General features: G+C 46.4%; 1 protein-coding gene across 1 annotated transcript in view; it reads left to right on the forward strand.

Annotated features, from left to right (window-relative positions):
• The window catches only part of TEKT5 (tektin 5), a 905041-nt gene that overhangs the window by 153809 nt on the left and 723746 nt on the right, over positions 1-27486 (forward strand). Inside the window, exon 2 of the mRNA XM_086939788.1 lies at positions 3641-3724. Within this exon, the coding sequence (XP_086795914.1) occupies positions 3641-3724 (84 nt within the window). The remainder of the gene's footprint in view (positions 1-3640; positions 3725-27486) is intronic.

The following is a 27486-nucleotide window of genomic DNA, read 5'->3' on the forward strand; positions in this document are numbered from 1 at the left end:
CACGAAAATCCTGTCGACTCAGCCACCGCGTTGTCATTAACGCACTGCCGCCAGCAACACAGGACACGGACCCAGTTTTGGAGCCTCAATTATTTATTGACCAAAAGGTCAGAGACGCGTTTCGCGGCTTTTGCCGCTAGTTCACTCGACAATTGTTAGTGCAGTTGGGAAACAACTTAAAGTGGCAGTGCATTATTTCAGTGTATCACGTGATCGACATTTGCAATTACAGTGGAAGAAATACTATCACATGGTTTCTTCACCGTGTGTTGTGCAAAACTTTACAATATTTATGTGCAAAACTCCGCAATATATAAATAAATACATAAATACATTTATATATAACAGTAAAATACCCTTTGACATTTTAACAGTTGAACCTTTGAGTTTAAAATATCCTCAGCTCTGTTGACATTCGTTATGACATCATTGCATTTACGATCGAGGTTATATTATTACTCAGTAAAATACTGATCTTGAGCTTTCCCACATTTATAATATTAACAATCTGTCGGATTGCTTTTATATTTGAATAATAAACTGTGATTTGGGTAATACATTGTTAAAATAAGTCGTGTAGTTATTGCACATATGTTGTTTTCGTAAAATACCTTATTCATTGATGATGGTGATTAACATCTACCATTGTACTTGAACAATAATTATATATGTATATATTTTTTTTTACCATAAGGAATGTATACATTTTATAAGCAGAACTGAAGAATAAATGTTTTTGAACCATATGTAGTATATATTTCTGTACGAATACACATGCCTATATACATACTTATTTTTTTAAACTTTATTTTTATTTTGCGTACAACCTTAAATCCCGACAAACATTACAATAAGTGCAGCAGCATACAGAGAAAACTGGTAGCATCATGAAAAGTATCGCTTTGTTGACCATTTCACTTGACAATTAAGGAGACATTACCCGACCTATATACACATATATATATATATATATAATCTATTTATGCATATTTACATGCATAGGCATAGGCTGAACATTTGTGTTTCAATGTGGTGGTCATGTAGGAAAGATCCAACTCTTCAGTAGTCTTCTGAAGATAAGATAGTTTACGTTGCTTCTATGTTTGTGGGTAATAAATTCCATAGCTTGACTGGTTGAAGAGAGAAAGATATACCGCCCATGCTTTTTTTCATGCATGCTGGTATTTTGACCTGAGGTGCCAGTCTTGAGTAGAGGTTTCCTTTGTTGTATGTATTTAGTGATTTTATTCCTGATAAAAAGTGGTTCTGTTCCATGTATTGCTATGTGAGTGATACAAACCAGCTTGAAGGTGGATCTTCTGGCAACTGGTAACCAATATAGGGCCCTCAAGGCAGGGGAGACGTGGGCTTGTGGCTTTACATGTTGGAGTAGTCTGGCAGCATAGTTCTATATTCATTGTAGTTGTTTCATTGTTAATAAAGATGATCCATAGTAGAGGCCATTGGCGTAATCGAGTTTAGACAGTACAAAAGAGATTGGAGCTCGTGTGGTAATCTTAGGTGGGGAAAATACATCGCAGAGTTTTCATAGAAATAAAGCTTGCTTTTGCTAACTTGTCCACTTGGCCATTCATTGATATTTGGAGTCTGGAGTCCATGGTAATTCTAAGGTTTTTTACTTCCTTAGATACTTAACGAGGTGGTCCCTGATTGTCAGGCTAATGTACCCTTATGTATAATAACCCTGACACACAACCTTACAAACCACTACCCCGTTCCATTTTGTGACAGGCTTCCAACTCCCAATGCTCTGTATCCCAAACTTTAGAACCATCAAAGTTTCCAAAAATCACTGAATGACCACAGGATTTGACAGGCCCTTGCACTGACACACCATGACTCTTATCCCCTCAACGAAAACAATAGTAGTCATTGTTCAAAATAATCAGGGAGCTATCCTAAATACTATTCATGCTTCCATAAACCACCACTTCAGTAACGATGTACGCCAGCGTTGTAACTCTCTCTACACATGTTCTTCTTCTTAAAGTCAACTCTGTGTGGGGCTAAAACAGAGGAGGGCATCTCTTCATCAACTATTCACTTAGTTGAGCTTCCATTGAGTTTGAAATCTCTTCTGCTAACTGCTCCTCCACCTGATTATCTAATGTAGGTTGGTTGTCCAAGTTCCTCAGAGGGATCAACACTTCATGTTCCCCAAAACAGAGTATTGGCAATTCTTAGAGGCCTTACTATCACTGTTTGCAGCTGTTCTGTTACTGTTATTTCCCCTGCACCTTTTCTGCTTTCATCTGACACTTCTCCATTTCTTCTGTACAGTCTTCCACCAGACACCTAACCTTTCCCTTGCATTTTCAGGGGACAGAAAATGCCAGGCCCTGGTTTACTGCCAGTCTGTGGTGGGTTGGGAACAGCATCTTATATATAAAATATATGTCTGTGTTGGGTTTTCAAAATATAACAACATCTACATTTTAACTTTCTATAGCATCCTATAACATCTATGAGAATGAGGATATGCCTTATTCTCATACTTTTTTAGCTGTCTCATTACATAGCGTCTGATTACAAGTTTTGCAGTCTTCCTGTGGGCCGCCACACCAGCTCCCTGCAGGAAGACCACCAAACCTGTAGTCCGACCGCATGCCTGATTACTGGCTTAATCCTGACAGGTGGTCCCTGCTTCTTAGACATCCACTGCCTTGAGGCCGCTGCAGTCAGTTCCTGCACACTATGTAAATGTACAATGTTGTTCAATCCATACTGTGCAGGAACTGGTGGTGCAATTGTAAAGGGGGCACAACATGTGCCCCCTGCATGTATCCCCTGACTCAGGAGTGGCAGGGGTCTATGTTAGGGCCCTTTCATTTCTTCACCGCCACCCTTTTCACGGCAGGCTAACCTCCAGTTGGGGGACTCGTAATATGCTTGCATGTGCTGCAGCAGCACCACTAGCATATTACTTCCTCTGATCGGTGCGCCAACGCCGCAGGATTGCGCTTCCCCGGCGGTATCAGCAGTCCAGTGGTGGTCCAACCTCCAAAGTCGTAATACAGCAGGTGGACCACCAGTCTGGGGGTCCGAAGGCTGCCACTGCAACTACGGGCGTCTAATGGACTGCCATAGTTGTGATCAGGCCCATAGTATATGCAGTCGCTTCCACATATACATACGTTCTTCACTCAGGCAAATTGATGGGTTGCTTTTATGAATCAACCGAAAACATGAAATATTTATATAACACCAATCATCAACATTTTACCTTTATCACGAGGTTTAGCAAACACTGTACCATACTTGCTTACAATGTGTGATTTTTAGGACCAGGAGGCAGAGGAAAAGAAGGTCCATCATCTTTGCATTTGTGGACCACATTGTTCCAGTATTCAATTAATACCTTCCATGTATTATTATTATTATTATTATTATTATTATTATTATTATTATTATTATTATTATTATTATTATTATTATTAGTAGTAGTAGTAGTAGTAGTAGTAGTAGTAGTAGTAGCAGTAGTAGTATTCAAAGTTTTGTAAAGCCATGCATTTTATTTCAGTTTTTGTCCCTCAGAACTATATGCATAAAGTAGCATAGGAAAGGCAAGAAATCACACATATAACGTTTCTGAGAAAACATTTTTTTTTGTCTGTTTCAGATAGCACAAGAATGTCTATTTCATCGTGAGAAGCGAATGGGCATTGATTTAGTGCACGATACGGTGGAAATAAAACTCCTTGAGGTACAGTATGCTTGATCCAGATATCTGATAAATGAAACACACTGTATTTGACTATATTTCTGTCTTCAGCTCTTTCTCCTAAAATGCTACGCCTAGGTTACATATAAAATGGCTCATAAGAATGTAGGCCCTCAGTATGATGTCTCTGATAATCTCGATTTGGGTGGAAATAGTGTAATCATCACGTACTCTCAAGGATTTTCGCTGACACATTTTTCCAGTACAAGGTAAGCAGTATATGCCTGTGGAAAAGTATCCAGAACGGTGGAAACGTGATAAATGAATGCGGGATTGCTAATTTCTGCAGAAATCACCCTTCCCTAGGTTAAAACACATAATGATGCTAAAATTCAGCACCCTGGAATTACCTTACCCGAAGTAAAAGTAGTACTGGGTGCAAAATTCTGTATTGAAATTATCTACGACGTCGTAAAGAAGGCCGATTATGAAAAGGGGCTATATAAACCATAACAGTGAACTTGTTGGGAATAAAAAGGCAAGTTGCAGAATGCAAAGTATACCAGTGAACCCATATTCATTTTCATTAGTCTGTATTCATAAGGTTGCAGTGGTGTATGTGTTGTGGAGTGGTGTGGCTCACTGGTTAGAGGCGGCAAACCCGGAAGCAGAGAACGGCCCGGGACCAGGGTTCAATCCCTGATGCGGCAGGGTGGTGAACCAGGGTCAGTTCTCGCCTCGGTGCCTATTCTAACCAGGGATCACACTCGGCAACTCTGGGCATTAGCTTGCCTCATTTTCTCAAAGGCCCCCCACAAATGCCGGGGATGCCTGGTTTCACCTTGGAGATACCCAGGAGGGAACATCTCACAGGGAAAGCCAGGATGGGTTCCCCAGCGGTCTATAGCGGTGCGCTTTACAAGACACACACATTTACATTTATTTACATTTGCTGAGCCTGATTTGATAAGAAGCTACAATTTTTTTGCAGATGGGCTGGGAGGTAAAGGCCCTCAGATGAGGTGATATCAAGTAAAGTACTGGAATCTGAGCCTGAGGGTTAGATGGTAGTGAAGCAGTGCTGGGCTAAGGACCATAACGTGGTGTGGGTGGATATTGAGGTATATTTAAAAATGTAAAATTTCAGTTTTTGATGATTATTGCAGCGCCCATTAACTCTTTTTAACTTCATGTTTGTTGATGAATTGCAGCTTCTGGCTGTAACAGAGGGATATGTTGGAGATAGCACCAGTAGAGTTAGATGTAAGGACAGGGATCCGTGAGTAGAGAAGGAGGTATGTTCTTCTAGAGAGCTGCAGGCATTGTAGATGTATAGCTTCATGTTTCTGTTATGTTATTTTCCTTCAGAGAGGAAAAGCGAGAGCCAAAATGGACAGCATTGAAGGAAGTCTTGTACATATGGATCTCATTAACAAAATGAGGAGATCATGGGTAGCTTTATTTGTAGATCAGAGTTGGACAATTTGGTTTGGAAGAGTAGTGTCTGCAGTCAAGAGTAGGTGGAATGGAAGCATGGTCGTCATAGATGTGGATGTGTGGGTATCAGGAGTGAGACAAGTATAGATATTGCTGCATGAGTTTTGTTTTTCATGGGCATTTATCTAGTGTTTTGGACCCCTGATGAGACACATAAAGGCATTAGCAGAGAAGTAGCAGTGCTTGGTTGAAAGAGTGTTGTATTGCAGTGAGTGCTATTTGAAAAGCCTGTTGGTGTTGCACGTGATGGATACAAGTGGGGCTCTCTCCTGACACAGCTTTCTGCTCTTGAATTGGTAATGGCATGGGGATATATGATGTATAGAGTATGAGCTTTAGCGTACGAGTAGCATTTTATTATTATTCAGTTAATGCATAGGATCTGTTGAGTCCATCAAGGGGAAGGAACAGCAAGCCGCAGACATGCACTGATTTCAATGAGCCTGAAGAGATATGAGCTGTGACTACCTAGAGACAATGTAACCCAGCAAAGGGAACTTGTGTTTTCAAGGGACAAAGAAGAGCAAGGGGAAAAGACTATGAGTAGGGCGCATTTAATTTGAGTGAATGTGTGGGTCTTTTGTCTTGATAGTCAATTGCCAGTGACAGGTAAGCAGATGCTAAGAAGTGGCTGGCATATGCTTGGGAAGACAGAATGTGAATTGAGTTCATGTTTGTGCTTAAATGGAACGTTAAGACAGCTAACAAATGCTTTTGGTGCCTCATCATTGAGGGGGCTGGTGACTCCTTGTAATCTCATGAAGACTTATACATTAACAACATTGAAAGTAGACTTGGGGTATCAAGCAAATTTACCTTTTCTGCATGGTCACCTCAGATTTTTCACCATTTTATGGGCCCTCTTTTTGCTGGTACTAAGGATCTGTGCACGGTGACACTGCTATATAGTCCCACTGTGCATGTGCACTGGTCCTAAAATGGTATTGGTAACATTGGTTTTACCCAACCGATCTGTTTAACTGTCTTGTAAGACCATTGTAGATGGCACAGAAAAGTAATCTTTGAGAAGGAAGTTAAATGCCATGTGGGGTTCACTGTGTTTTTATACCACTCAAATATATGACGAATATATATGTCTGCCATGAGCACCCCTGTGCTCTGGGTTTGCTGCAGTTTAAATGAACTACGGTTACACTTGCAAGGGAAAAGTTAAGTTGTCTTAATTCACAAGTCAGCCCTAAAGTGTTCCTTGTAAGCCCATATGAGAGGTTTCTAATATATAAAAAAATGTCAGATTATGTATTGGGGTCAGAGTGCTCTTAAAGGGAAATAACACACAAAAGATATTTCACTGTGCAGCCCTCACTAGACTTATCGTGGAAGAGGCTCTGATGGGATAACATTCTTTATTTCCTATCTCCTCCTAGGGAAATGGTAGAAAAATGCTCCAGAGATAATTCTCGCGTACCTTTTAAAATCAGATTAAATTAATTTTTTGGAGAAACCAGATGTTTGTTTCCATAAGCGGAAAAGGAACGTTATAAAACTTACTTTGTGTTGCCTGAGTCAAAACGGTCCCTAAATCAGTTTTGCCACTCAACCCCTCTAGGACTGGAATCTGAGTCCTTCCCTGAGAGAGTTAACAAATTAGGAGGGATTAGCAATAAGGTACTAGGTAGGATCAGTTTGCACAATAACTGACCTCTTTAGCACTACCCTTTTTTGTCTTGGTGATGCCATGGATGATTTCCCTCATTCATTCCCAGGGCTGTCCCATAATGGCAGTATGCAGTCGCATCAGAGGGAGACAGACAGTTCTGACCCTGTCTGTTGGAATTAGAGCTCTTCTAAATAGGATATTTGTCAAGGAGCTGGCTACAGACATGCCTGGTGGCAGAAGGATTCTGATTTATTGAAACAGAACTCATGGGTAATTTTATAGAATGCAAACAGGAAGAGCTTCAAAGGGAGGTGGTAGGACTGCAAGAAAGTGGTTGGGATTGGGTTGCAGAATTTCCCGTATCCCTGTCTAGTGCATCCGCTAAATCAGGCACTTCAGACATCACCGCGTCAGAACATTCCTGCACTTGAGACAAAGAAGGAAGCCTTGCTGGAGGAAAACACCAGACTCCTTCTGAAAGAAGAGGACTCAATAAAGGACTTCTGAATCCTGCTGGCACTGAGGGACTGGAACTGCCAACTGTTAGGTGATTGCCATCCAGTTTGCCTGCTTCAGGGAAACAAAAAACAGAAAGACTCTTGGCCCCAAGAGGTCCAAACTGACCTTAGAGTACTGGATTCCGCAGTAACCCTAGCTGAAAAGATACATGGTGCCTATAAGTCTAGGATATAGAGCACTGACTATTAAGAACCTTTCCAGCCATTGAGGAAGTTTGGAACGGAGTCATTTTTCCAACATTGAAGGGCTGGGACAAGTGCTGAGGCTTGATAAGTGAGGTTGCATCCAAATCAGACAAGAACACCAGGTCCGCCCCTTTTCATTGAAACTTGCTCAGCAGGCCTTCATTGAGAACTTTGCCCAGATACAGCTTCTAGCCTAGTCTTTCTGAAGGATTGTGACTTCCAAAAACGTGACTAAATTTAAAGGAACAACCTTGGACTGCTTTGAGCTTTTGGTATCAAAGCCAATGAGTTCAATTAGAGCTTGACGAATCTGACTTGGGGGACCCTTGGGGCCACAGCCTTACCTTACCCCACTGGACGATTGTGACTTCCATTTAAAAGTCTCAGTCAGACAGTAAAATATTTGACCAAGATGACATGGTTGGTGTATCTGACCACCCTCCTGGATGATCAACCTGAATTTGGATTGCCACTTTACTTTTTCTTGCAGATATGGGCCTTAAGTCTTTTACATTTCATGACTTTGGTTCCCCTATACCATTTAGATGATCTTGGTGTTTTTTGCTCACTTAATTTTTCTCAATATTTCTAAGTTGGTTTGCAAATTTTATTGTGTTTTGTTCTTGACTTAAAAATTGTTGATACTGCTTGAACTTACCACACACTTCTTTGGAATATTGCCTCTGTCTGTGCCATATCTACTAGGAGTTGAGAAAATGGGCCTCATTACGATGGCAGTGGGGCCACCACCGTCAGGCCGTCGGTGGCGATCCAACTGCTGTTGGTCCGTGCATGATCACATGCTACATTATGATGGCGGATGGATGGAGGGCCTGCGGAGGGACTGACCACCACATATCCGACATGCTCAAGGACCCCGTTGGTGCGTTGGAGAGACTGCAATCCCTACAAGAGTGGCGTTGTCTGCTCAGGCACCGCCGTAGGGATTACAATATCCTTTTACTATGGCCGTTTCATGGCATTAAACCCGCCATGAAAAGGCAGGCGGAAAGTGACTTGGGGGCCCATAAGGGGCCCCCTTTCCCCCTGGCCCTCCTGTTGTATATGAATTTAGGACCCTAGTGTAATTTTCCCGATTCATGTCCATATATAGGTATAAATCACGTTATCCTTATATAGGCATCATAACCATATTTAGACTTAGCCTATGCAGTCCAAATAGGGCATGGCTACTTCCACTAGTTCCGAGAATCCACAACGATTTCTTGGAAAAACCCACCTTCAGCAGTCAGGGACTTCCCCTTGCTTGAATATTGATTTATTCAAGAACTCATGGAGTTTTCAAAGAACTGAGTATTTGATGACGTTATTATGTCCAACCTTCAAGGTATAAATATGCCCACATTCGCCCAGGCAAACACACAGGGGTTTGAAGTTCGACTATCTACCTACACGACACTGCTCGTTGCAGCAAGTGCCTGACGAAACCGACCCTCCGCAAGACGCACTGAGAGAGACGCTGTCTTTTCTCTTGCCAAGAAATCCAGCTCCAGTGTTTCCAGGCTACCCTTGCGGGTTGCTGGGAAATCGAGTCCTGAGAGAGAGATACAAGACCTCCTTCATTCTAAACCAAGGTACGGAGCTGATTAGACCCATAGAGAATTCTTGGAATAGATTCTTGGCAAAGAATACTAAAACGTAAGTACGTTCCTTACGAGGACATTGAAATGCAATTAACTTACCAAGAGTATCAGCTCTGGTTTAAAGACGCCCTACAAAATCAAAATCACAGTCACAGAGGAGTCCAGAAGAATCTTAGATCGGGGACACAGAGTCACAGAGGAGTCCAGGAGAATCTTAGATCGGGGAGGATCGGTGGCAATCATCCTCCTCGATCTGAACGCTGCATTCGATACCGTCAACCACGGTATCCTCCTGCAGCGTCTCCTGGACACCGGAATATCTGACAGAGCTCTGGAGTGGTTCAGGTCCTACCTGAGTGACAGATCTTTCCAGGTGTATGAGGGCAATGTCACCTCCTCTAGCAAGCCTCTGGGATGCGGAGTCCCGCAGGGATCATCATTAAGCCCGACGTTATTTAACGTCTAGATGAGGCCACTGGCTGAGATCGTCCGCCCGTATGGTATTAAGACCGTTACCTACGCGGACGATACTCAGCTGGTGGTCTCCTTGGCACAGGCAGGCGGACCTTCGGCGAATGTAGATCTTGCTGGTTGCCTGGAGAGGGTCAAGAGCTGGGTGACCAAGTCTTGTCTCAAACTTAATGGAAACAAGACCAAGCTCAGGCTCCTGGGTCACACCGCACCATCTGCCATAGACACTCTCTGGCCTTCCAGTTTAGGTCCTGCCCCTGTTCCCAAAGACGCCATTAAGAGCCTTGGTGTCTGGCTCAACAGGTCCCTGTCTTTCGATCAACAGGCAATAAAACTTTCTGCCATTTGTTTCGGCATCCTGAGAGTCATCAGGATGATCTTGCCTCTACTCCCCTTTGAAGCAAGAAAAACCGTAGTTCTGGGCCTGATCCAATCACGGCTGGACTATGGAAATGCATTGTATCTCGGAGCCCCTGGCTTCACCTTACGCAAACTGCAACTAATACAGAACTGCGCAGCCAGAACGCTTTTACAAATCCCCCGCAGATCCTCAGTAAAGTCCGAACTGAGGAAACTGCACTGGCTTCCCGTAAAGGAAAGAGTAAACTTCAAATCACTCTGCATTGCACACCAGACCTTCTGGTCTCTAGGCCCAGCAATTAATCTCCCTCTCATCACACCCTATCTTCCCTCCAGACAGCTGCGCTCCACCTCTGCAAATCTAGCCATTGTGCCGCAAATAAAGAAATCAAGGTCCGGAGGCCGCTCCTTCTCTTACAATGTAGCCAAGAGGTGGAACGCCCTGCCTCAGCATCTAAGATCTAATCCCGATATTCTCTCCTTCCACAAACAGCTGAAAACGCTCTTGTTTACTACATAAACTGTGGAGCTGACACTGCCTTTTCCTAACTCGAACTTCAGTTGGTATGCTCAGCGCTTGGCCGCCTCAGGGCAGCTATGTGCGCTCTTGAAATCTAAATTCATTCATTCATTCATCATTACCAGGCTTGGTCCACTAAGTAGACTAGGAGCAACATGGCCGGTACTAGCCAGCTATACACCACATCCTGACATTAAAAAACATGACAGGTCCAGTACTGTTAGCACAGCTAAAACATTTAATTAAAATACATTGACAATTGGTTCAATGTGTCATGCGGACCTTAACAGTCCAACCTGGGGGGAGGAGCCAAGATGGCCGCGGAGACGGACGTGTAGTCTCCCGGCTCCCGGAGCCTTTGTCTCCCGCATAGCCATCCTGTCCACTATCCTGCTATTGCGTACCAGCGGGATGTTTGGAAACGTTTCCTGACTCTACTGGTGTTCCTCCGATGTACCTGCCTGTTTGCTAACCTGAGGTTTCGTCGAGATACACGCCGACTCCTCTCCCTGCCCTGGACCCGGGATCCGAGATACAGCGCACCGCCTGTGTCAGCTGCGGCTACGGGGGCTGATCGATCTGGAGCGGCGCTGACACCCTGTGTTGGTCGGATGGCTCTGTGGTCGTTTACACCGGGCGCCTGTGTGGAGGGCACTGCTGGCCAGCTGGGAGTCTACTTTACCGCCTCATCTGTGGGACTCTGAAGGTGAGCCGCGCTTTGCTCTCTCCGGAGTCGGATGTGCCCCCGGCTACCGGGGCTCCTTCCTTGCCTCGCCTCTGCCTGTGCCGAGCGAAGAGGGACGCCTTAATATGTGCCGTCCACGATTGCGGACTTGTCCTGTTCCGAAGGGATTTATTACTGCACCATAGCGCTGACCTCACCGGTGATCCTTTGTTGTCCCTGGAGGCAGGATCAAGACGGCTGGCTCCCCAACAACTATGGCGGACGGCGCCTCAGCTCCTGCCCGGTGCACCCAGCTCGTACCCGATTGGGAAGCGGACCTGTCTACTGCGCCTCGTACCGCGGGGGTAACGAATGCTCAACAGACATTTACCCACGCATCTGTGCTTCATGCTCTTACTCGACTGCGGGATGAGTGGAGTGCAAACTCGGGACTGTTGAGGGAGAAACTGGATCAGTTTGTGACTGGATCGTGCTATACTTTGCCTGTTATCTCTCCTCGCTATGTCTATCAGCCACCGCTGATCCCTGTCAGTGATACATTGTTGCCGCGGGAGCGTGTGACTAAACGGCAACTTCGCGATGATACAGAGTGTGAGCTGCGATCTAACCGCCCTGGCGCTGCTACAGTGTTTCTCTCCCCGGTGCGACACTCAACCTCGCCCACGGAGTCCACGGGGCTGCTGCTACACCATCCGACTATCCTTTCATATTGTGCCTATTCAATGGAGACACTGACACCTTCCACAATGCAAAGAGTGATTATATTGAAAATGCAGCTCCTTCTATGTGTCGGCTCTGTTTGGGACTGGCGACTCCATTTTGTCCCTGGACATTTCTTCTTCATCGAGTGCGGCCATTTTGCCTCTTTGTTCTCACTGGGACGGACTTCCTCCTTTTCTCCGACGGCTGTGGCTTCCCACGGGGGGTGGATACGTGGGGTCACCCAAGATCGGGCCAGGGCTAGGTGATTTCTTTAGTGTGATGGACGCATTGACGGGCGGGGACTAGAATGGGACTGCTCTTTGTCTGCTTTATTCGCACATTTGGAAATGACTCTCCCCACCTGCAGTTCTGCTTGCTACTTCTGTCGTGCTGATGGTAATTGGGGTGGGGGATGCTTACGGGGCCGGTGGTGACCGGGAGTATGTTGAACTTACCTCCTCCCGCCTTTCCTGAGAGTTGGAGATTGGGATGGTCTTTTCTCACTCTCTATACTCTCTTTCCCACTTGGGGGTTCTCTTGGGGCGACAGGCATGCCTATTGGGGGGGGGGGGGGGGGGGGCCGTGGCCTTCCGCTGGTATGCAGGGTGGGGGGGATGGGATGTGTTTTATGTTTTCTCTTTGTTTCTATGGCCCTCTTTCTTTTTCTTCTCTTCTTTTGTTTCTTTTTCTTCCACACCTTTTCGCTTCCTTTGGGGTCGGGGTTCAGTGTTATTAGGGAGTTTATTGTATCGTATCAATATGTGACATAGCGGTTGGTCCTAGTTCTTTGATGGTGGTCAATTGCTTTCTGACAAATGCCTTCCTCTATCACGCCTACTTCCAGGTGCTCCTTTAATGATGATAGCTATCCTGGTCAGTGACTAGCTTCGACTTTCTTCGTAGTTTTATAATTGTACTCGACAAAATCATAAAATTAAACCTTTTTCTATCCTCATGCTATGGTTCTATGTTCCACACGATACTTTTCGCTCAGAGACAGCTCTAACGGCGTTCTGTCCTATTGGTTCATTTTTATCCTTTTCCCATATGTCATAGCGGCCGGCCCCGAGGGGTTGTAGGCAGATGCTGTGTATTGTACATTTTACAAATAAAGGTTTAAAAAAAAAAAAAAAACAGTCCAACATACTGTAAGGATTGCACAGCACACCCCTCACCAGGCGAACACAAACATAATCACACCGCAGACTATACAATCAGTCATTCGTACATTGCCCGCAAAAAGGGAACAAATTCCGTTTTGGTTAGACCAAAAATTTACTCAGATAGAGGTAGTATTTCCTGATAGTACACCTCATGAGAAACACAGAAATCTGACAATCTGTTTACCAATGGGGATAGCACCACATGTGGAGGACTGTGACACTCGGGGTACAGTCTTTGCTTCAATCTACACAAAAACACATGGTGTTCCGTCCATGGCGGTGATACCAGACATCCTAAGACAGATTCAAAATGAATACGTACCAGAACCTGCTTTAAATCTTGGTATGAAATTACTAAAAGATTTCAAACAGGTCTCAGCTATATTATTAGCTAACATTAAAGGTGAAGCAGCATCCGTGGCAATCCGCCAAAAATGAAAAGAAACAGATATAACAGAGCAGTCATATGAACTTGCAAGAATTATTGAAAAATCATATGAAGAACTAGGTAGAGATAGTTTGGGTGGGAAACAGTTAAAACCCCAACTAACAGAAAATCCTGAAAAAGTTTTTATTAAAAATAATCTCACTACTCCTAAAAAGAAGTGGAAAAACACTAAACAGACACTTCCTAAAGAGAAGCGTTCCCAGTCCAGAGGAAGGTCTCCTCAACAGGAGCCCTGTGAAAAGAGGTATAACCTCAGAGATAGAGATAATTCTCGTACCTTTCAGACTTCCTCGCCGAAATCCGAAAGAAGAGGACGATCAGAACAGAAAGAAGAGCGCGTGAAGTCCAAGGATGAACAGCACGTTCCTAAAAATAAGAAAACTCAATTCACCAAAAAGAAGGTAGCAAGTGTAAAGATCAGACATGCCGAGGATCTTGAGGACACAACTCAAGAACGGGGAGTGGGCCCAGACAATGCTAGACAGCGCAGCAGAAGTCACCATAGCTCGCAAGATCTTGAAGGATCATCTGGAGACAGTGGACTTGAATTAATGCATTCAAGTTGAAACTGCCGACACTAGGGTTAGTGTACCCCATAAGTTATATGAAGTAACACTCTGGATGGAGGGGGACATACCTAGGAAAATAAAGGCACTCTTTTGGGAGAAGCTATCTAAGGGTTATGACATTCTTCTAGCTGAACAAAACTGGCCACATGAATTTGTGAGGGAGTGCCCACATGGCAAAGAGATAATTATGCCAGCCTTCTCAAATCACATTCCAATTTATAAAAAATACACATATGCCAGAAAATGGGCGGTAGCCCAGGCTCCAGCTTTATATAAAAATCATGTAGGATGGGATGAGGACTCTCCTCACCATAAAATACAGTTAAAAAATCAACCTACTGCACAAAGGCAGTATCCAGTTAAGCAAGAAGCTAAAAAACAAGTCAGGGAGATTTTAAATCAACTTGAATACAAAGGGGTGATTGAAACATGCACCTCATCTATGAACAATCCTTTGTTTCCTGTCTCCAAACCAGACAATTCATATCGTCTAGTTTTGGACTACAGACATTTAAACTCTTTTTTTTTTTTTTTTGAAAAAAGACCTTTATTGCGAATGTTGCCAACTGTCAGAATACAAATGTCATTGCAGTTCGACTGTACAGTGCATCAAAGTTTACATAAGTTCCAAAAGCAGATTCGCTGCACCTAATACACAGCCTGTGTGCCGGCATCCCGGAGGCCCAGCGGCGTAACTCAATGTCATAACTCAATCAAGAACAATGTGATCTTGCACTGTTGGCCCTCAGCGTAGCTTCAAGACAGTCAATAGGCAATAAATGGAGGCATAATAGTACGGTCTTTCATGAACCAGGAAAGGGCAGGAAACCAAAAGTAGAAAAGGGAAAAACTAACCCAAACTACCCCCAAACCCCCCCCAGGCCCACCCCTTTTGCTATTGAGTACCGTGAAGGAGTCCTAGTGACGCTTCCTGCCTGCGTGATGTCGTGTACGTACCGTGTATATTCTGCACCTGTCCCCCGCTAGCCCTGTCCCCTGAGCTATGACACACCAATCCCCCCGTCCCCGTCCCTCACCTACACCTTCCCTGTACCCACCTCCCCCCAGAGGAACACTAAAGCCCCCCCTGCGGTAATTGCCTCCGTTCCATAGCAGTATCTAACCCCTCATCCTGAGGGTCCACTTCCTCCGACATGTCACTGTCGTCCACCTCCCCCTTTTGTTGGTACTCCTTGTAGAGCCCCCAAAAGGACTTCAGTCTACTCTTGGGCGGCAGCAGCTCGCTGTACAATTCCGTCTGTGTGCAACAGTATTGGAGATCCCTGAGCCACCTCGTCTTGGTGGGGAGAGGACCGCGCATCCAGCACGCAGCCACCACCCTTCTGGCCAGTAGCAACGCTACGTCTACTAATCTGCGCAGCGCAGGAGCCAACGGCTTGGAGAAGCCCAGTAGCGCAAGCGATGGGGATCTCAACAGCGGTTCCCCTATAATCTGTCCCAACTCCGCGAAGACCTCCTCCCAGAACGCACTCACTCCCGGGCACAGCCATGCCAAATGAAGGAAATCAGCGGACCCAGTCCCGCAGCGCTCACACTCCGGGGAGCCACGTAGGCCGTAGCGGTGTAGCCGCTCTGGTGTATAGTATACTCTCTGTAGAAATTTGAAGTGCACCAAGCGGTGTCTGCCATTAAGCGAGACCCTGCGAGTGTTAGCGCAGCAGTAGCGCCACATAGCATCGTCTATGGGGGTTTGGAGATCTGCTTCCCACGCCGCTCTAGGGGCCGAAGTAGCTAATGCCTGATAAGAAGGCCCAAGCCTATTAACCGCAGAGATCAATTTGGCCGGTGTTTTCGTTCTGATGATGTGCGTCAGTTCTGGGACCTCTTCAGGCTCCTGTAGCGCGGGGCCCAGTATTACTCTGCAGGCCGACCGTATCCTGTGATACTGGAACTTCTGCAGCAGCGATGGAGCCGGGGCAACAGGGGGAAGTTGTTCCCAGGTTTTCAGCGCTCCGTCCAAGAACAAGTCCTCCATTGTGTGCACTTCCAGGGCCTTCAAGGCCTCTATCACCCCCCTCTCATTGAGCGGATCCAACCACAGGGCCCAGGCTACCGGCATCTGCGGGGAGTACAGTAAGGGGCACCCCCTTTCTCTCAGCAATGCTTGCCACGCATGGTTCGTCGCCTTAAGCGAGTCCATTCGCCCGATTACTCGGTCTGTTGTGAGACAAATCGTGGCGGGTAAGGGAAGTGGGTCAGCGAATAGTTTCTCCAGTATGAGATGCGGAATGCGGGCATCTCCATGGATCCAGGAGTGTAAGTGGGTCGCCTGTGCCACCCGGTAGTAGCGCTCCAGGTCCGGCGCCCCCAGGCCCCCCATCTCACATGGGAGCATCAGTGTCGTCCACTTAACACGAGGTTGCTTTCCGCCCCAGGCGAGCTTAATCAGGACTTGGTTCAAGCGCTTAAAGAACGATTTCGACAAGACCACCGGAATATTAACAAAGAGGAAGAGAAACCGGGGGAGCACCACCATCTTCATAAGGGCAATCCTGCCCATCAAGGAGAGGGGGAGCTTAATCCAGGCATCCACATCCTCCTCAAGCTTGGTGAATGCAACCCCATAGTTATCGGGGACCAGGATCTCTGGGTCCGTGTGGAGACGGATACCCAGGTATCTCACGGAGTCATCCGTCCACTGTAGGGGATACTCCATCTCAAACGGCCGCGTGACTGGGGTCAGGGGGAAAGCAATGGACTTATCCCAGTTCACTTTGAGTCCCGACAGCGCCCCAAAGCGTACCACCTCCCTGAGTATCGGTGCTAGATTAGTGACCGGGTCCCGGACGTACAGTAAGGTGTCATCTGCATAAGTAGAGATGCCAATCTTGTATGTGGGGAAGCTGACACCCTCCAGGCTGTGATATTCTCGCATGGCGCACGCTAGTGGCTCAGCCACCAATGCATATAACAGGGGGGACAAGGGGCATCCCTGTCGGGTGCCTCTACCGACGTGTATCGGTGCCGAGACCCTGTCGCCGATACGCAGGCGGGCCGAAGGGTTATGATAAAGAGCCCCTATTCTCTGAAGAAACGGCTCTCCCAGCCCCAGTTTGCGCAGGAGCCTGATCATGAATGGCCATTCGACAGAGTCGAACGCCTTCTCCATGTCTAAGAATATCGCCAAGGCGGGGTTCTCCTGCTTCACATGCTGTATCGTCCCCAGCACCGTGCGGATATTATAGGTTAGGTTCCTGCTGGGTACAAAGCCCGATTGTTCCGGCGCCACTAAGTCCGGGACCAGCAGCGCGAGTCTGTTGGCCAGGACCTTCGCGTAGAGCTTCGCGTCCACGTTCAGCAAGCTGAGCGGGCGGTACGACCCACATTGGTCCAGGGGCTTCCCTGGTTTCGGGATCGTGACCAGCAACGCTTCCCGCATTGAGGTCGGCATTTCGCCCTCTTCGCAGATTGCATCAAAGAGGGCAAGCAAATGTGGGAGTAATAGGTCCTTGAAGGCTTTGTAAAAGCCTGCCGTGAGCCTGTCAGAGCCCGGGGCGCTCCCCGAGCGCATGCCACTCAGTGCATCCAGGATCTCCTCCTCATGAAAGGGGGCCATCAGGAATTCCCTGTCTGAATTCTTAAGGAACGGCATCGAGATGTAATCTAAGTAATCATCTATCTCAGCTTCCACACCCCCCGCCCTAGCACGGTACAGGTCCGAATAATATCGGCGGAACGTCTCCAATATTTGGTCCTCCTCAACCACTCGGGTGCCCTCCGGAGTCTGCAATTCATCTACCACCAATGGTTTACGGGACCCCTTGGCCATACGCGCCAGCAGAGCCCCCGGCCTCTCCCCCTCTCCATAAGCCCGAGCCGTGGCATACTTCCCCATATAGAGAACTTCCCTATCCGCAAGCACGTGATATTCCGCTAACATGGGCGCTAGGTCTTGTCCCGCCTCTCCCTCCGGGTCCGTCAGTCGTTCCCTCTCCAGGGCGGCAATCTTGTTTTCGAGCGTAGAGAGATCCCTTCTAATGGAGCGTAGGACACTGGAGTGTTTGGACATGGCCATCCCCCTAATATAGACCTTGAAGGCCTCCCACACGGTAAAGAAGCTATCTACGGAGTTAGTATTGGTGGCGAAAAACCTTTCTATGTCTTCCGCTAGTTCCCCGCGGAAGGCGTCATCAAGGAGCGCGTAGGGCGGGAAACGCCAAGTATATGGCGGTATCCCCTTCCTAGCAGTGGAGAGACTGAGCAATACTGGGGAGTGGTCCGATAACGTGCGTGGAAGAACTGTACACGAGCTGACGCCACCCAGTACCGAGGAGGAGGCGAGCCAGTAGTCTATCCTAGTATGTATGTTGTGGTATGCGGAGTAGTGCGTGTAACCGCCCTGTGTAGGGTGCTTTTCCCGCCAAACATCCACCAGGTCCAGCTTCGTCATTTCCGCTCTCATGTAGACAGCAGACGCAACTGGCCGCCTAACAGGGCCCGCCGAACGGTCCCTGTCGGGGTCAAACACAAAGTTGAAGTCTCCCCCCCATAACATTTTAGTGTGTGTGTGTGACCTACAGGTAGCTGACAGTGCTGTATAAAACTCCGGGCTATCGTGGTTAGGGCCATAAACATTTACCAGGAGCAGGTCCAACCCCCTCCCCGTGCACTTAGCCACTACATATCTGCCCTCAGTGTCCACAGATAGTGGGGTAAGTTTTAGTCTCGAGGCAGGGTTAACCCAGGTGATTACACCGCGGGCGTGTGAGGTGAAACCCGCTACTGCTATATTTCCTGCCAACCCTCTGACCTGTAACATCTTACTGTGGACAGGCAGGTGTGTTTCTTGCAACAGGGCTACATCCACCTGGTGCCTATTTAGGAAGCTCATCACCTTCCTTAGCTTCCGGTGGTCATTCAGCCCTCGCACGTTCCAGGTTAGCAGGGACAGCGCGCGCATCGGCTGCGGGTGCTCAGACACTACAGCAGCAGACATCTTGAATCATAGCACATCATATTGACTACACCGGGAGATATCGGACTACCAAGCAGTACATCATCACACAAGTCAGGCAGACAGTCACCCCGCTCACTCTCACACATCACTCGCCAGTTATCCATAGCAAACCACAGGCCCTTCAATTCCCGAACAACAAACCCCTCAACTTTCGACCATCCACCCTCCCCCCTGACCCCGCCCCACCCACAGCTGACCACCCCCAACCCGGCCAGACAGCACCCCTCACATTTCCCCATCAACACAACTGCCCCAAAGTAGCGGGCGATACTAGTCCCAACTCCCTGGGGAGTTCCTCAGCCAAAAGCACAGGGGCAAAGCGTGCCGAAACTGCGTAGTAACCACCAGTGGTGCAAAAGTTCTCTTATCTCCAGTTCCGTCCCCCCGCACAGCCCCCCGTGTTGTAATACCTCAAACTGGATTCACTTGGTTCCCCCCCTGCCCCCCCACCCGTTTCCAATCATAACATAGTGATCACCTCACCAGCATACGTGAATGGGACCATGAACAACAATGCGGCATGAGTCATTGTGACGCGTCTCCATCCGTCTCTCGGCCATTGCCTCTAGTTGAGTCCAGGCCACAGCCCATAACAGGGAGACTCCGAGTGCATCCACAGTATCTTACTCAACAACTACACCATTACAGGGAATAAAGCAGGCGTGATGCCTCAGTCTTGTTCCTCCATCGGTGACGCCTCCTCCAAGTCCTCTCCGTGCCGCTGTCGGTGTTCCTTGCGTTCTTTGGCCCAAGTTTTCAGTGATTTCTGCAGTTCCTTCGGGTCCGTAAAGAAGTACGATTTCCCGCCGGTGTTAATACTCAATTTGGCCGGGTACAGCATCGCATAGTCTAGGCCCAGCTCGCGCAGCTGCTTCTTGTGCGGTATGAACTGGCGGCGTTCCTCCTGTACTTTGGCCGTGAAGTCGGGGTACAATGATATCTTCATACCTTCCACCTGTAGTTGTCCTTTCTCCCGAGCCAGTCGCAGGGCCGTGTCTCTGTCCCTGTAGTTTAGGAGCTTGGCAATTATGGGTCGGGGTGGCAGACCAGGTTGGGGTTGAGGGCCCAAAGCGCGATGCGCTCTCTCCACTATGAACATTGGAGAGAAGGCCTCCTCCCCAAGTAGCGTTTTCAGCAGGCGTTCCACGTAGAGCTCCATCTTGCCCGTCTGCGTTGATTCCGCCACTCCCGTTATGCGAATGTTCGATCTGCGGGAGCGCGCTTCCAAGTCCTCTGCCTTATCACGGATCACTTGGAGCAACCTGCCGAATTGTCGACGGTCTTTGTCCCACTCGGTCTGTGCCTCCTCCGCTTCCGTGAGGCGCCGTTCTGCCATGTTGAGGCGCTCGGCATGTTTGTCCACACGTTCCGCCATGCGGTCCATGCGGTACGATAAATCGTCGATCTTGGAGCCCACCGCTTCTATGCTGTTCTGGATTCCTTTCTCCATCGCCGCTAGCAGCTCTCTAAGGTCCGCAGGGGTCGAGGACGCTGCGGCACCTTTCGGGGAGGCCTCTGCCGCCTGCGACTCCGGCCCCCTCGTTTTCCGGCGGTCAAACGAGAGTTTCGCTTGCGTTGCATCGTTTTTCCCCATGGTGGGGGCCCAGCACCAGAGCGGATCTCACCCTGGAAATGTCCAGCAAAAGCCGCAAGCGTAGAGTACCGCACACTCCACAGTCCCCGCTACGGTGGCACTGGCGAGCCTAAAAATGGCGGCTGCGTCGCAGGAGTAACCTCCGGAGTGCTCCTCGTGTCGGGGTGCGCCAACCACCCAGCACAGTGTCTGGCCTCGACTGGCGTACTAATGATAGAGTCCCTGCAGACGTATCTTCCCTGCGCCTGGTCTTCCAAATGAGCCTTGGCGGGCATGCGAATCGTGCTCCGCCCCAGTATCTGCGGGCTGCACTCTCCGGCTCCTCCGGGTGTCAGGGCCGCACGTCAGGTGACGTCGTGCAGCCAGCGCCACAGGGCAGGCCGCGGCTTCAGGCCTGGTCCGCGCCTCTCTCCGTCGCCAATCTTGTGCGGGCCGTTACTCACAGCCACCGGCGCTCCGGGCCACTCAACCGGGTCAGGGGGCCACCGGGGGTCACCAGGCACCGAACCCAGTCAATTCGGCATTTAGCAGGATAGTTTTGCAGGATTTTTAAGGGGCTTAAGCGAGGAGCCGAAAGCTCACATGTCCGCCATCGACGCCGGCTAGCTCCGCCCCCCAGACATTTAAACTCTTGTTGCAAATCTTTTGCAGTACAAAATGCACACAGTGCAGCACTGATGAATAACATTGTGCGGAAAAATATAAAACCACATTAGATATTTCAAATGGTTTCTTCTGTCAAAACATAGCACCAGAAAGCAGGCACTTGACAGCTTTCTCAATAATGGGGACACAACGCCAATTTTGCAGTCTCCCCCCAGGCATTCAAGAATAGTCCAGGGTTATTTTCAGCCAGAGTAACAGAGTTACTACAAACGTATGGTGATGAGGCATTATCCTATGCCGATGACATCTATCTTACGGTTGATGATTTGGATGTGCACTTGAAAAGAGTGAACACCATAATACTTGGGTTCACTTCTGAAGGGTACAAATTCAATTTTAAGAAATCACGAATTGCCCACCTCAACGTCCTATTTTTAGGCTACGAGTTATAAAGTGAAGGCAAAAACCTGGCAGCTAACTTTCTAGAAAAATGTGCGCTGCTCCAACCTCTAAAAACGCTGAAAAACTTACAGTCAATTCTAGGTTTCCTGAATTTTGGAAGAACTTATGTTCTAAGTTACGCAGAAAGGGTTAAACCTCTCTACGAATTACTCAAACCTGATTTCAAACCAACAAATTGGACCCAAAAACACAGAGACATTTTGCGTTCAGTGCAAACAGACATGCTAACAAAAACACAGTTACAGACACGCGACAATGTGCGCAATCTTGTAATCCGAATCATCCCAGGGAGATGCGGATTCCCATACCTGACCTTTAATGAAGGTGAAAAGGTACCAATAGCATACAAATCACACTTGTACACACAAGCTGAAATGAAGTTCACTTTTACAGAAAAAATTCTGACCGGTTCAAACTGCAGTAGCAAGAGAGCTCTCGCGCAGGGAAAATGCATAATGATCGTTACACCTGTACCTGCCCTGAAGGCAGTGACGAAAGCAAGCATTCCAAATGCTAAAGCCCTACATCCGAGATGGATACTATGGGTTAATTCTCTTGCTGCAACAGACGAATACGTTTTTGACCCCTATTTGAAAACACAAGAATTCCTACAATACAAACACGAATGTCCTCTGCCGACCGAGATTCTGCCTCTAGAACATCACAGCTGTGTAATTTATACAGATGGATCAGCACAGCCCGCAATTGGGGGTAAACCAAGCCTATAGTGCTGCATGTGCGATCGTTAAAGCTCGCTGGCACGAAGGTAAATTCAGACCTATGGTCACTAAAACGCAATCACTCGGAGACTGTACAACTCAGCGAGCTGAACTACAGGCTTTTAAGATGGCGCTTGAAAATACCGATCGCGAATTCCCCACACTCATAGTGTGCGATTCTTATTACTGCGTCCAGTCTTACAACGAATATCTGCAGAACTGGGTTCAAAACGGTTTCAAAGACGCAAAAGGTGGCACAATTAAGCATAAAATGCTTTGGGAACAAGTAGTTCTATTCCAGAAAGAACTACAAAAGACTCACGGGATTCATACTCTGAGTCATCAACGTGATGACGTTCACGTTGCAGGGAATTCATTGGCTGATGAGGCCGCAAAGGCAGCTGTGCAAACGGCTTCCGTAGCTGCAATCACTAGTTCAAAAACAAAAATAGACGGTGAAATAATGCAGGCTGTCACCGCTTCATTAAAAGACAGTGGTAAAACACTCCCGAAAGGCTTTCCAGTAAAGTACTCATTTATAACTGATGCAAATAATGTTCCTTTTGCTCGAATCTCTGGAGTGGGGGATAGGGCAATTCCAAACATGGAACATAGGTTATGACTAATCTTAGCAGCACATGAAGGGCTAGCCTCTGCACATGCAGGAGTTTCCGCCACGGTATCACTATTAAAACAGAGATATTGGTGGCCGCGCATGAGGAACCAACCTGCACAGACGTCCCTTTTGATTTCAGATAAACCATTAGCGTGTGTTTACCTGGATCACTGCGGTCCCTTACAAAGGGATGGCAATTATAAATATATCATGGTCGCAGTGGATTCCTGCACAAGATTCGTTTGGATGTGGCCTCAGCGCTCGGCTGACGCTCGAACTGTTATAAAAGATTGGCGAGTCTTTATCGGCACATACTCAATCGGCACGCTACATTCTGACCAGGGTCCTGCGTTTAGCTCTCGGGCTTACAAGGAGGCCATGGTCTGCTTGGGCGTTGCATTGCAGTACTCAAGTCCATTCCATCCTGAGGGAAATGCGGTAGTGGAAAGAAAAAACCGTGACATAAAGCAATCTATAACAGCTAGGGTATTAGGTTTGGGTGATGGGTGGGTCAAACATCTAATAAGTGTCCAACGTAGTCTTAATAATCTGCCAAGAAATTCTGTGGGTGGAATCACTCCATATGAATTACTGTTTGGTACTAGAATGATTATCGAAGACCTTGATTGTCAAACTTCAGTGGTAGAACAAAAACCCTTTGATATCAAAGATCGTTTGGCTGTTTTACAGGACTTAAATGAAACAAGAAGAAGTCTAAGTAACACAATACAGAAGCAAACGAAGACTGAAGAAAAACCACCTGTCCCAGCAAGACCTGTCTGGATTCCAAAGATTGGGGATCTAGTCAGGAAAAAAATTGCGGTGAAGAAGGAATTTGGGCCTCCTTACAGAAAAGCAGTACCTGTCTTAGCTATCCTCAGAACAAGATCAGTGTTACTACCGTCCCTTACTGGTAAAAGGGAGAACAGAGTTGTATCAATCGACCTGGTCAAACCACATCATGTGGCCGATAATAAGTAGTAGGCCCAGTGGACTTCCAAGATGTAGCAGACAACCACATCTTGCTACAATCCAAGAGGTTCAAACTGAAAGACTTATCACCTTTCATAAACCTGCAGTGAGAAAAGAAGGACTATGCAACAATGCCATGGAACTTGGGCCTCTTGAGTCCCAAATTACAGTTCGTCAAGAAACTCCTGTCTACAATGATATAGGCTCGGACTATACAAATATGACAAAGGAAGAAGCAGCTACAGCAATTTCAAACAATCCTGATGCAATTCCAACAATTGATAGAACTGCCTCTGGCTATTTCATCAACTTTGATACGTTTTCTGAGGATCCTAGTGAACTTGAAACAACGCCAGCAAATAAAAATTTCAAAGAAAAGATAACAGAACTCTTTCATCAACTTGAAAATACATATCTGGTTTCACCATGGGTTGAATTTTGGATTGTGTTAGGCGTACTTTTTCTCCTACTTTGGCTCATTCTTGTTTTAAGTTTGGGAACAATGATAGGTGGAAAACACAGTAAAATGGACACAGCAAATAAGAACATCAACTTGCTCCTGAAACCTCACAAATCATCTCATCGTGAGCGAAGAGACCTGTCATCAGTGAACATCACAGCCATTCCTATACCTGGTGGTATAGCATGGGACAAAGCTGATTATGACATTTATGGCCTGGCGGAACTGTTGAAGATTCCACACCAGTTTAAGGTCTCTTTGAGTGACTTTGTTTCACCCAGCACATTTTCTGATGATTGGGACTTTGAAACTGTTAATAACATGATGACAGATTTAGAAATGTCAGCTAAATTCACGGGACATGAATACTTAGAAGGTTCATCAGATTATGAACAAATGTATTGTTTTAATCATTATGGTCACAATTATTTACACAAATCCGCAAACACCAGAAATGTTTTTACTTACAATCAATGGGAACATTGTCCTAAGCCACCAAAAGGCAGCTAAAAAACATTTTATGAAAAGTTTCCATACTTCTCAGGGTTTAATATCACAAATCCAGAAACGTTTTATTTCAAAAATATGAATAAAACAGGAATAAAAAACATGATGACCAATACTAAGCAAATTTATTCTGCAAACTTATATGCTTAGCTGTCTACATTAGGGTTTAACTTTTGGAAAGACAACATTGAGACGAAAACTGTCTGTGGCACAAAAGAGGGGCAGGTACAAGGTTCAGAAGCCTTATTCAGAGCCTGCATTATCCCAGAACAAATATTGTTTTTAAATTACACTGTTCAACAAACATCTTGTCTTGGCTTAGGTAAGATAAAAGATGTAAACAAACCGTCCATACCTAAAGCCACACCTGACAGTAATGGCACTGTAGATGAGGAGGTAGACGTAAAACAGATTTTACAACAGAACAGAACTAATCCTGATTGGAAAAAATGGTTAATCTGGCCCACAGACACGCATAACTGTCAAGATAGATTCCTGAACAAAACACAAGGGTTCACAGTGAATAGCCCAGACCCAAGATACTCCCAAAGACAACATCCAGGGATAGTAACAACTTACAGTGTAGGAAAACTATGCCTTGAGTGGCTACAGAAATCCACACTTCCAGAAATTAAACAACACTTAACTTTACTTAAAGAAGGCGTTGATTTACGAGACTTCTTACTTGGACCTCGTAAACAACGTCAAAAATGTTTCATATACGCCGGTATATATGCTGCTTACAATGAAGCATGGAAAGTGACGCAAATGGTAACTGTGGAAAGAATACGAAAAATTGATCGTATTAATTTAGAGAAAGCTCTCTCTGTAGTGGACAATGGGTTAACGACTCTGTCCTCCAGAATTTATTCTTTGGACAGCATTGTATCCTCTGCCATTGACATAATAGAGCAGGACTTGCTAATGGTACAACATGGACAGTCTCAATTACGCTCTATAATGCTGCTAGGCTGGACGTTACAAAATCTCAGTTCAGGCAACGTGCCATGGCGTCTAATGAACACCACTTCATTGTTTACTGTCTTTAACCTTACAGATAAACAAATCTTTTTGACACAAAGAGGAGCGGACTATACAGTGCTGAGCATTGAAAAACTGGAAAGATTACCATTAACTGTTTCTGAGAAACCTGTCGTGGAATGGATAATACATGGCACCATCACAATACCAGTGACGATTTTCCAATTTCGGTATTGTCTAAAGCACATACTAGCAGGTATGTATGAAAGGTTGGGTAAAGAATACATTAAGTCGACCTGGAATTTACCATACACACACAAATGTTGGAGTGGGGGAAAGGAAGTATTTCTTAGTGGTACAAATTGTAAGAACTCACTAAGCGGTACACTTTTGTGTCAAGGTAATAATTTACACGGTGCCTGCGAAAGTTCTTCAAATAACCTTTCTTGCCACCTGCACGGTTCACCAGCAGCAGTGATAGAATCAATTTTCAGGCAGCTTTCCAATGGCAGCTATGTTATGCTCAATGATCACAGCTGCTGTGGCATGTTGCCAGGAAAAGCGTATCTAGTTAGTGTGTCAGCCAGGGTCACTTGTTGTATGCAAGTATTGTATCCAAAAAGCAAGACAGACAGGGAGTCGGCGTTATGGCCTTCACTGAATATCTCTTCTATACGAATTGATACTTTAAGCAGAATGAAAGCCATTCTTTTGCAAAAAACTGTGCCACTGAATTCATTTAGAGAAACGTATGATCTGCAAGTTGCAAGGACTTCTGCAGAGATACATGCATTATTATCAACAAATTGCCCAGTGCATTTCGCAGAAATGTTAGGTCAACTCTTAAACATGTCTGATACCAGCGGCATCGCACTTGTATTTAAGATGATTTTTTCGGGACCGTTAGCACCATTTGAAGCAGTCCTTGGCATTTTTCCAAATTTCGTGCACTCTGTGTTCGGCAGCCTGCCTCTCATTTTGGGACTCGTAGCAGGAATTCTATTTTTGTTTATTCTGCTCCGATATGGCAAGTCCAGTCACCAACGATACCCAGACTACCATGGAACAAGCTCTCCTAGCCATGCAGTATTGTGACAGGATTACACAGAATCTTGGCTTGGCTCGTTTAAGAGATCTGAATACCACATGGTTCCTTTTATTCAGACCAATCTGGCAAGATTGCATCCTACCTGTTCTACGATGCCTGCTTTGCGGAGAAGAATGCATGTTGGACATTTGTCTTACACTTCCATCAGTACTGCCATCGGATGTTGACGCCTTGCTAGGTCAGTTAACGACTCATGCATCGTGTTGCCCCCAACCGCTACCAATCCTGATTACCGCATTCATTGAGGTCTCACCAGCAAGTCTAACTGAGGGTGAGATACATGGAACAACAGTCACACAGGTACCACCTACTGAGAACATTGCTAATGCAACTAACGATGACCGCGATGTTTCTCATCTGTGCACATTTGATCTACTTTATTAAATAGTTCCACTTTCGACCTACTATGGTAGACGGTTTCTTTGCCAGCCTAGACGATCTGATGTTTTCTCCTGAC

The sequence above is a fragment of the Lissotriton vulgaris genome, chromosome 10, assembly GCF_964263255.1.
Source record: "Lissotriton vulgaris chromosome 10, aLisVul1.2, whole genome shotgun sequence".
In the NCBI taxonomy this organism is placed as follows: domain Eukaryota; kingdom Metazoa; phylum Chordata; class Amphibia; order Caudata; family Salamandridae; genus Lissotriton; species Lissotriton vulgaris.